Source organism: Gracilinanus agilis, chromosome 3 (assembly GCF_016433145.1).
Source record: "Gracilinanus agilis isolate LMUSP501 chromosome 3, AgileGrace, whole genome shotgun sequence".
Lineage (NCBI taxonomy): Eukaryota > Metazoa > Chordata > Mammalia > Didelphimorphia > Didelphidae > Gracilinanus > Gracilinanus agilis.
In genome coordinates this window covers 319,731,124-319,742,923 of record NC_058132.1, presented here as the reverse complement: position 1 = coordinate 319,742,923, position 11,800 = coordinate 319,731,124, and the positions used below count along the sequence as shown (strand labels likewise).

General features: G+C 36.1%; 1 protein-coding gene across 1 annotated transcript in view; it reads right to left on the bottom strand.

Moving 5' to 3' along the window:
- Positions 1-6,849: 6,849 nt before the first annotated feature.
- Positions 6,850-11,800, bottom strand: part of UGGT1 (UDP-glucose glycoprotein glucosyltransferase 1) — a 108,126-nt gene continuing 103,175 nt past the window's right edge. Inside the window, exons 38-41 of the mRNA XM_044666655.1 lie at positions 11,468-11,582; positions 9,441-9,557; positions 8,700-8,868; positions 6,850-7,676 (exon numbers count right to left, since the gene is read on the bottom strand). Of these exons, the coding sequence (XP_044522590.1) occupies positions 7,651-7,676; positions 8,700-8,868; positions 9,441-9,557; positions 11,468-11,582 (427 nt within the window). The 3' untranslated portion in view covers positions 6,850-7,650. The remainder of the gene's footprint in view (positions 7,677-8,699; positions 8,869-9,440; positions 9,558-11,467; positions 11,583-11,800) is intronic.

The following is an 11,800-nucleotide window of genomic DNA, read 5'->3' as shown; positions in this document are numbered from 1 at the left end:
AACAAAAAACAATAAAAGCACTTACCTCTCAGATTTGCTGTGAGTCTGAGAAATAATTATAAAGCACTTAGCACAGTGGCTGGTCCATAATAAGCACTATATAAATGCTATTATTATTATTACTACTACTATTATTATAGAGGGTTGGACTTGGTGTCAGGAAGACCTATCTTCAAATTCTGCTTTCTAGCTACCTCACCTTGGGCAAGTCACTTAATCTGTTGGCCTCACTTTCATCATTTGAAAAATGACAAAGCTAGACTTGACCTCAGAAGTCCCTTCCAGTTCTAAATCTGTAGTTTTATGATTTCAGATACTAGAGAGGAAGATATTTTGGAGCTGAGGAGTCCATCACAGCTGGCCCTTCCTGGGAATTTGTCTCCTGGAGCAGCTGCCCTAACATCAAGCCTACTTATCACAATTCTTTCCCTTCATGTACTTTTGAGTCCAGTCTCCACAATTTTTTAGGCTCTCATCTCAAGTAAAGAAGTCAGGCAGGGGCAGCAACATGGGAATCCATGTTTGAATATCTACGAGAACTACTTGTACTATTTGTCATACATTGAATCTACTGTACAAGTTTCTGCTCTATCCTGTAAATCCTTATGGCCAAGGACTACATCCTTTGTGGCTTTTTACCCTCCACCTAGAATCACAGACCCTCGTGTGCCCACATGTATATTATTTGTTTGTTTGTTTTTTTCCGGTCAGGGGATGATCTACTAAGCTGCTCTGTACCTAAATAGCCAACTGCTCTGGTCATTCCACCGACTGTTGAAAAGACATTAAATAGCTCTCTTTGGGAAAGGATCATGGCTCTCTGGTATCAGTGGAAGCAAAGTAATGGAAAGTCCAATGATGAGAGAATCAGGAGATCTGAGTTTTAATCCTAGCTCGGTGATTAATTCTTTGTGTAATCCTGGGCAAATTCTTCCCCTCTCTGAGCTTCTGAAGATTTGGGTTAGGTCCCTTCCAATAAGCTATGCATAAAGTCAGCCCTGGAGATGTTCTGATTTGGGAAGGGTCTTAGCCCATAGACTAATGCCATCATAATGTACACCTATGTGTCAGGGAATGAATGGAACTACAAGTATGCATCGACAGACCAGGCTTATGTTCTATATTCTAAAGAGAAATTAAGGAGTAATAAGATATAGTCAACTCATAGCAAACAAGCTCTAGACTATCAAGGTGGTTCGACTCTGAAAGCAGTGAAAGTATTTGAGCAATTTTCTCTAAGCCCCTTAGACACAGAGGTCTAGGTCATTCATAAACTTTTTGACATCTTTTGTTCAACTCAGATTTTGTCAGAAATGGGATCCGTAAGTTTTTATTAAGTGTCTTCTATGTGCTTACTGAGTTGACTGTAGAGGAGGGTAGAGTGTTTGAAGCTTTGAATAAAACTGTATTTGGTGCTCCTATGTAGAAAGGGGATACAGTAGACACAGAGACAGAACCCAGATTTATCTCCAGAGTAGAGGGGGATAACTTGGCATAATCAAGGTAACAGAATCATAGAATTTTTAAAATGGAAAAGATTTCAGGAGTCATCTAGTCCCCACTTCATCAGCTCTAATGTGGTCATTCCTCATTAGGATAGAAGATGAGAGGGCAAGGAGACATGTTGAGACTGGATAAGTGGGAAACTGCTGCATTTTTGGACACTAAACAAAAGGCAAATAAATTTGCAGACTGGCATTATGCTTATGTATACAACTTGGGCACTTTCTAAATCTAGAAAGCATCACTGGAACAGAAACCCATTATATAGTAGCCACTCTCTTAATACATCTGGTATGTGTTCCCAAAAGATAATTGTGAATGGAAAAATGAAGAATTTGGTTGTTATTTAAATCTTCAAATGCATGGTACAGTCAAAATGCACTTGGGAGTCAAGAGACAAGGGTTCTAATCATAGTTCTGCCACTAACTAGATATGAGATCATGGTCAAGTCATTTAATCTGAGACTCAATGTCCCCATCTGTAAAATGGAAGAATGGAAAATATTTTTTAAAAAACCTGGGATGATTTGAAATTCCTTTCAGTCCTAATATTCTGTGGTCCTAAGTACTTCTTAAATGTAAAGTGTGAATGACAGGAAGAGTAGACAGCAGTTTTAAAGAAGGGAGGAAACAGTTTATTGTGTTGAGTGGGCCTCATTTGCATTACAGTATGAAGAAATTCATTTTCAATTCACTTCTGGCTGCAGAGCTCTGCAGACATTTAAAATCCCAATGCTAGCTCCCAAGCAAATGTCAGCACCAGAACTCTGCATTGCATTAATTAACAGAATTACAGTAAAATAGAATATTTATAAAGATTAAAAAAGTACATAGTTTCTTTAAAATTCTAACACCCTTTTCCCCTTTGTACATATTTGCCCCTTCTTTACCACAGATTCCAGTAGCGAAAAGTAAATCTTCTTGAATATCTTTTACTTCCTCCAAAGACTTCTCAACTGTCAATTTGAAGTGAATGTTTTTCACTCTGCACCTAATTTTCTTTTTTAGAGGGAATCATACATACCCTTATCTCAGGAAACTCAGATGGTGAGAAGCAAGGCAAAGCATAAATTAAACTTGGGTTTCCAATTAGTAAATGTTAAAAAACCATCTGGAATGTTTTAAAGTAGCAATGCCAGCATTATTGTTTATGACAGGTAGAACAGGAGTGTGAATTTCATGTTACAAATCAATTTGTTCCCACCCTTAGTCTCTATGCTGTTGAGGTTGGTTGTAGAGTTAATCAAATCAAAGCTTTAAAAAAGCCAAGTGATAACACAACATAGCAGTAAGAAGCAACCAGCTTTTACTATAAAATACTGGTCAAATACTCTAGCTCTAGCTGGGATAAAGTTGGATGGCCTTCAGAGATTCTTGTCTGCAAAATCATTATTGATAATAGGTAGTTTAAACAGTGAAAAATATTTGGGGGAGAGGAGGGGACTGGGTTTTCTAGGGGATTTTCCATTAAAAGGCACAATCCAAATAGAAAAACACAATGAAATCCTGAGAGACTGTTTCCTATAGTTTTATGGAAATCACAAACATTATCACCATGTAGTATAATCCTAAACTTTTCTTTTTCCAAATCTGTGATACTTCTATATCAGCTACAGAAATTCAAAGAACCAGTTACAGACAGGAAATCCAAGCAAATTCTCAGTCCCAAAGATGCACAGTGTTTTGAAATCCAAATGATATTTGACGGGCTATGGTCTATTTGCTTCAAAGCATACCAGATACTGGCATTATTACAAACACTCTGTGGAAGAATTTCTACCCTCCCTCCCCCCACGTCAGATTAGGAAGCACAGATGAAAATTAAAAATATCACCCTGATCAGAATAAAGAAACCATCAGCTACTTTTGATCATTTGGGATGCCTTTTCCCATCAAATAGCTTATTAACTGTTACTCCAGACATCCTTTAAAGTAGCCCCATGAAACTTAGGTCTTTAAAAAACCCAAGTCACCCAAATGACATAATGCTATTTAAGTGTGGCTCTGTCCCGGAGTAGCAACAAAAAAAATCCTAATCATTTGTTCTTCTACAAAAAGAAAACCCTCTTACCAAATGGTTTTTGCAACCAACTGAATAGTACATTGCTAATAAATCATTAAAAAAAAAAACACACCAAATGTTCCTAATACTTCAGGCTTAATACAATTGGAAAAATCTCATTCAGACTTAGTTGGATGGAGGTGAAAAAGCTATGGTAAAGTATAGAGATAGAACAGTAAACCTGTGTATCACTGGCATTTCATACACATTGTTAAAACCAGCAGCATCGTTTAGAGTATGCCAACCACCACCCTTAAACCAAATTGTCATCACTGTTTAAATCATGAGATTTGAGACCTCTTCCTCAGGGAACTACATTTGAACATTCATAACACTAAAGAAAGTTCATTTAAATAGCACTTTTAAGGTTTATGGAAAAAAATATGTCCCTGATTATTGCCCTCTCCCTACTTGAGGTCTGCTAGTTGATTCCCACTGGCCCCTCTACATATCAAAGTTGTCTAGTCCAACTACTGATGAGGAAACAAGTACCGAGGGGATAAGTGACTTACCCAAAGTCACCAAGGTAGTAAAAGTAGCAGAGGGGGAATCTGAACATAGGTCTTCTGATTCCAAATCCAGTGCTCTTTCCACTACACCATGTTGCCTCTCAAACTAGGGCTATTTCCTTTGCATGTTGATGCGTAGATAATGAAGGGTAATCTAGTCCAGTGGCTAAGAAAAGGCAGCAATATTTAATATATATTTTTGCATTCCCATAGAGTGAGGTTGTACATCAGATAAAAAGAGCCTTGCATAAAGTAAGTATTTGACCTTTGTTGATTTGATTTAAAATGTATTATTGTATCATATTTCAAAACTTTACCATTTCTGTGGATAACCAACTCATTTACTTTTGATGGAAGGGGAAAGTGGTGGCTCAAAGTCTATAGTACACACTAATATGATAGGCTCCACAGTTATACCACATATGCAGGCTATATGCAGTTTTCAGATCCCAGTCAAATAAATACCACTGTTCACAGAACATAAGATAGTTATAAGCTCATATCATTTCTCTCCAGTACTATTTAGGAAAGAAAATTTTCCATTGCATGTGGTGTAACAATACAAAAAAAATAATAAAACAATTCCACATAAATGTTGGCTTTTCGTGTTTTTCAAAAGCAGCCACTGAACATTTCTATCACCTAGTCAGAAAAAAAACCAAAAACACAATGAACAGGATTTCCCTAACTTGAATAAGATTCAGAGCAATGAATCTCAATTTCTAAATTGATCTATTTCCTAACCATTGTCATACCCTTTTTTTTTTTTTTTTTTGGTGGCAAAGTCAAAGATAACTTTGCCTCCTAGTTCAAGTAACAGTTACAGTTTCTGAGGCATTGAGTATTAATTGAAAAATATTTAAGCTGTGCTAACCAGCAAAAGGATGATTGGTCGGGAAGAACAAAACCATTTCCAAGGCACCTTCTTGCATATTAGGTAAACTATTCAACCATCTTTTTTATAACAAGATGGGTTATCTACAGAGGTGATAAGGATGATATAAGAGCAATTGCTCCGAATGAAGATTTGTACTTCAGTCTCCTTACGGGAAGCAGTTATGTCAACAGAAAACTTGGCTGGGAGACACTGAGAAAGATGAAACTGGCACCCTTATATAATTCTCAAGCGTGGAGCCTCTCAAAAAATCATCACCATTAATACATTTTAAAAAAGTAATATCATGTTTACTTGACTACTTCCTATTGCCATACCAAATTTTTGAGAAGACACAGAATATATATTTTTGGACATGAATTTTTCCCTCTATGGAGTAGGTAACCTCTGAAGGCTCAATAAAACTTAACCAAAGAGGTATAGACAATCTTGCTCATTCAAAGTAAGAGTACTTAATCATCACTGTTCATAATCCTTCAACCATTCCAACTAAGACTTCAGAAGATACAGGGAAGGAGTTATGCTGCAGCTATTACTAGTGGCAGAGGGCTTACAGAGAAAAACCCATCAAGTTCTCTCCTGCTACTTTACATTTTTAGGGGCAAAAGGAGGGAATGATACAAATAAAACAAAATATCTATAACAAGTCACTCACCCCAAAATGTTACTTTGAAAAGTGATTGGAGGCAGATAAGTGGCTCAATGAATAGACAGCCAGGCCTGGAGACAGAAGGTCCTGGGTTCAAATTTGTCCTTGGATACTTCCTAGCTCTATGAACCTGGGTAAGTCACTTAACTCCAAATTCCCAGCCCTTATCATTCTTCTGCCTTGGAATAGATACTTAGTATCGATTCTAAGGCCAAAGGTATGAGTTATGTTTTTTTAAAGTTTATGGTAACTGCTAACTTCATCTTACTTTTATTTCTATGCAAGATAGATGAACTATTTTATCAATTTCCCAAATTTTCTATAAAATATATGCTTGAAGGAATTTTGCTTTTTTATTTTAAGAAAGATTTCAAATAAATGTATGACTGAAAGAACATCAGATTTGAGATGGCAGGTTTTTCATTTTAGAAAAATTAAAAACTTTTTTTAAACTTTTTTTTAAGCAGGCAAAATATGAAAATGTAAGAATTTGCTGTGCTTTTAAAGGCAGGTTTGATAGAGCTCTTCTCTCTCTTGGAATAAGCAATCTGCACAACCCTGTCCTGTTCACATGTAGACCTGTGAGATTTACATTGAGTCGAGAAGCTTAAAACTTGCCTTGGGAAGTGCCCCACAATATACGGTACCACGTCACACACATGATGTATTTGTCCACGGGCCTAGCATCAGTCTCATGAGACTCAATTATATGGAAAAAACCACCAAGGTGATTCAGAGCTGTCTCAAAAGTAAGACATAGAAGGCATTTTGCTGGACTGGCCATGTTGAGGATTCCTTCACCTGATAGTGTAGCTAAGTGGATTCGAAGTCTTTGACTTTTCAAGTAACATTTACAAAGCATAGAAACAAAGTAAAATAATAAACAAAAGGGGTCACAAGGTATCGTGTAAAGGGAATGACAACCACAATGAAGGGTAACAGGTAATGAGTACTGAGATATTGAAATGAATCTTTGAGAAAAATATCACCCAGTCTATTTAAATAAAATGCTACTAAGTACAGAGGGTAAGCAGCCCTGAAAGAATTCTCTCTCAGTCCTACCATTATAATAACCTGGGTATATAATTAAGGTGATTTCGTGGACCTTAGTTTTTGGTAAACATATCAGCTATGAAATTTTAGTTATCCCCCTGTCCCTCAAAATTAAACCATAGACTATAAAAATTAAATTTAGAAAACAATGAACCAAAAGGTTTACAGGGTTAGGGGATGGGACAACAAAATTTTTATTTTTAAAAAGACACTGTGGTACTATTGGGTCATAAGAGAGAGTGACCAATTTGTAAGTGTGTATATTCCCTGCCACTCCACCCCCCCACCCCAAACCACCCCCCAAAACTCTGGGTAGCTTCCAATTGAATTTAGCCTTTGTATTGAGCAAGTCCTGAGGAAACAGATGATCTAGGAGTTGGTATCCATTACACAATAAATCTGCTATTCAGGAACAGATTTGTGTAAACCTTAAACCAACAGATCTTGTGAACACCACCACCACTTTTACAAAACAGAGTCCATTCAGGGCACAGTTCTACTCTATATAGTACAGCTTGTAAAGCTTAGCTCCAGCAACAAACAAAAACTGAGGTAAGAACTCGTGCACTTTGGACGTCCTGCTCCCTTTGACTAGATATCATGGGTGTGCTCTTGACTGAGGTGATGTGGGTCCCAAAGAACAAGTGTTCTGCTCATCTGCTGCTGTATTCTTCTGTGATTATGGAACTGCTTCTGGAAAACCCCCCTCGGAAGTTTCATTCTCCAAAACTCTATAGACTACAATCAGCTATTCATTCTTCTGCATCAGTACAAATCCAGTATAATCTTAGTCTCAATGATCTGGAGTTGAATAATTCATTTGGATATAGCAACCCAAAATTCCAGGATTTAAAAGGCTTGGAAACATCCTCTTATCCAATTTATCAGCAGTTGTGTAGACATACCAGAAAAAAAAAAACTAGCATTTAATATAAAAATTGTCTTTCAAACAATATCACTTCATTTCTTTCTTCGGGGATCATAATTCTACGTGTGATGGAAGCTCTGTGGAAAAGAAGAGAAAAATTAAAATGAAGTAGGAAGTCTAAAGTTATAATTACACAGATCTGGCAGACTCTATGAATAGCATAATAAATTCTGATACATTAAGAAAATTTTCCTAATAATAGCTACAGCTCACAATTTCTTTTGCCTGTCATAAAACTTATTAACAATTTTAATTTTTGCATTTATACATCTTGATATGATTTCCTTAAATGACCAACAGTTCTATGCAGTAAGACAAAAGGTGAAGGTTAAGCCCCTGTGTGGTGCTTACCCTTGGAAACAACTCTACCCTCATTCTGTTCCCAGGAAAAGCTCATCACCTGGAAACTCATCATCCCAGAGATCATCCCAGCTTTGGCACTGACAGTGCCCTTCAGTATGTCTCTGCCCCTCTGACTGCAGAGCTGGAGGGTGTGGAAACAGACTCCGTCCAAAGCCTCCCTTTTAAAGAGAGCTATTAACCCATCCATATCTGACCATCCTTAGATTCAACTCCACCATTCTCATGGCCCCTTCCAGCTTTCAGTTTCCTTTTTGAGTTGTCTTCCTCCATTAGATTGTAAATTCCTTGAGGGCAGGGTCTTTCTTTTTCTTATTCATATTTCCAGAATTTAGCACATAGCCAGAACATAGTAAGTTGAATGTATACTCAATGCATACATACATACACACACATTTTCAAAGAACACAGCTTAAGACAATTTTACATTAATTTGCAGTTTTACCGCAATCTGTTCAAATCAGTCTTTGGAAAACCAAAGAGGTAAATTAGCAGGTGCTCCTAGAGAAAATTTCAGTTTAAGTTCATGTATCATTAAGCCAAAGAATCAAAAATAGCAACAAAAATGACACTACCACATATTTATAAATTTATTTATACACATACAATTATCTCAGTTGAATAGGGAAATTTTCAATTACTTCTAACCTCTGTACACAATGCTCTACATACTTAATGATAAGCCCAAATACTAATTACTTTTAAAAGATCCTTGCCTAAGAGTAACAGTTTAAGATTACCTTCTATGCTTGGTTCTTTTGTCTCATTCTCTGGATGCCTAATTCCCATTTCCTTCTCTTTTTGGAAACGACTCTGCAATTGTTTGATTTCGAGATCATAGTCCTGCCATTCTGGGACAATTCTGACTGCAGCCTGCAGCTTTGGCTCTTTGGTCATTGGATTGTTACACTGTAAAAGATGGGAGAATAGAATTAAAAAAGAAGGAAATATCCTCTAACTGAAAGGCTAAAAATAGATGTAAATTACAACCTAAAAGGTAGTTCTTTTTGGTTACCAAATAGAGAATTTAAAATTGTGGGAGTAGCAGGGTTACAATGGACTAGGCAAAAAGAAAAAGGATACAGAATGGGGGAAGATGATAAAATTAACAATAAGTAGGGGTAATATGATGAAGGGTCAGAGATTCAAATGTAGCTATTTTCTCTGGGCAGAATGGAGAGCCACCTGGTTAAAATACTAATTCAGAAAAAAGGTTTTAGGGATAGCACCATTACAAGAGGTTCCTCTCTTCTTCAGTAATCAATCAATTATAACAATCATACTTGGCTAACTGTGGCTCCTATAGTTTCCAAATTGCCAGAAGAACAGAAAGCCGTTATAATTACAATAAGACTACCCTCTCCCTGACAATAATAAGTTGTAAAACAACTGATCAAAAATAAAGAAATTTTGTATTAAAATTATTTACCTTCATACAACATGAAATTAAAAGGTAATCATCACATTAGATGCAAGCTTACCAAATCAATTGTTTTTGCTTTTTTCTTAGAGGCATCATCACACCATGTTTCACACCAGAGCCATTCTTGGGGGAGTGACTTAATTGGCACCTGATGTATCATGTTATTGGGTAAATCCTGTTTGACGAACAAAATAAAATTTTAAAAATAGCATATAAACTACAAAAGGAAGAAAAACTTCTGGAAAATTAAATAGCAAGAATGTTAGTTATAATTAACATTTTAAATGATCACTCAATTATAGCGTCTTAAGACTGGAGATCAAGGTTCTTTTTTAAAGATCACCTAATCTAACTGCTTCATGATAATGAAACTTTATGATCAAGGTAAGTGAATTGTCCAAGGTCACAGAACTGATGCCTGAGGTAGCCTTCAGGCCCAGATCAAATATGCTCAGTCTAATACTTTCTCCATTATGCCATACTTGAAGATGAATCTGTTCATTTAATAATCCCATCTTTGGATGGGGCCAAATCTAAGTAGCCAAAGGAAACTTAGACTATTAAAAACAAAACACAAAAAACCTTTTAAAGAGAAACTCCATAAAACACCAATCAACACTAAACAAATAGAAACTTAAAGTTTAACATACACAAACCACAGAATTTTCCATAAGCATTTTTCCTTTTAACTTGTCAGTTATGATATTAAAATATGTAGAGGTTTTTCTGGTACCTATAATTTTGTTTCTTATCTAAAAGTGGCAATTTATGTTTTTTTTGGTATTTTTTTTTTAAAGACTTACAAAGGTTTGCCTAGTTTTCTTTCTACCAAATAATATTGTACCCTATATCTAGAAAAAAGATGCATGGTCTACTGGCATTACTTTCCCTAAAGATAGTAGTAGTAGTTTAAAAAAATCCAATATAGCACTTTAAGATTTATGAACAGCTTTCTTAACTACTGAGAGAAAAACAATAAAAGTACTCTTATTACAGGCTTACAGATGAGGAAACTGAGGTTGAGAAAAGTTAAAAGTTAAAAGCCACACAATTAATAAGTATATAGGAGTCAATCTTCAAAGCTCAGTCTCAGGGCACCAAAGTGGCTTAGAGCCAGGCCTAGAGATGGGGCTTCCTGGCTGCAAATCTAAACCTCAGACATTTCTTAGCTGGGCAAGTCACTTAAACCGCTCTGCCTAGCCCTTACCCTTACACAGTATTGATTCTAAGACAGAAGGTAAGGGTTAAAAAAAAAAAAAAAAAAAAAGCTGTGTCTCCTACATCCAAGTCTACTATCTTTTTACATTATACCATGTTGTCTTCTAGAGACATTTTAAGAGTTTAACCTCAATAAAATGTCATTCTCAAAAATTATTTTACACAGAAATATTAGAATTGGTTGATCTTGTATCATGTATCTACTAAGCAATTACATGAATTCTGGGATATGGCTATAATATATTCAAAATGTAGCCTGAAAATTAGCCACTTGAAACTAGTCAAATGTAATCAGATTCTACTATAAAATACAAAACAGAAAATTATTTTGAGATTAGCAAGAAGATCCTTAAAGAAAGATGGCATTTGCCAAATTAAAAAAAATACCTGTATTATTATGATGTGGGTAAAAAGCAACATGATATTACATGAAGAATCATTTAAATTATGATGGACCATATTTATAAGGCTATTCAGTAAATCGTATACCAAAAAAACTTGAACTCAAGCAGGTGATCACATCACCAACATTCTTCTTTGCTCCTACCCACACAACCTCGAACGATTCATTCTAGCCATATCTGAAGAGAAGCAAAAGGATGCCAAGGATAAAATGTCAAAGACAGTCCTGGGACTAACATAACTGTTCTCTATCTTCCCTGCTCTCTCCTATTCTCCCTCTGTCCTAATTTAGGACAACCCAGGAAGTTTTCATAAAGGAAAGATGTAGCATGCCTCAACAAGATCTGTAGTAAAATTTGAAAAGCCTGAAGGGGAGAAAAAGATACTTTAGCCTCGACCCAAAATTTTAAGACCAAGCACAGAGTTATGACAAAACATTCTTAAATTGTGAAAAAGACCATTTACCTGATCAAGATTTGAAAGGCTGTTGGGATCCTGACTCAGACCTTGGTACTGTCCCCTGAGTCTGTCTCCAGCAGCAATCTTTCTAAACTTCTTCAGGTCCACCACATAGAGGGCACTAAGTATAGAAAACCCAGCTGTTAAAAAAGTCATAGAACCTGCCAAAAACACGGATCCACCACATTCAATAACTAAATGACTCTGTGGCCAAACATCTGGATTTGGCTTTTGGATAGTAAAGATAGTCTCACCTAAGCTGAATTTTCACAGCAGAGCTAGAGGTCAGAAAGTATTTATTATTTCAAAGGAAAAGCTATTATTTCTAGGAGAAAATAA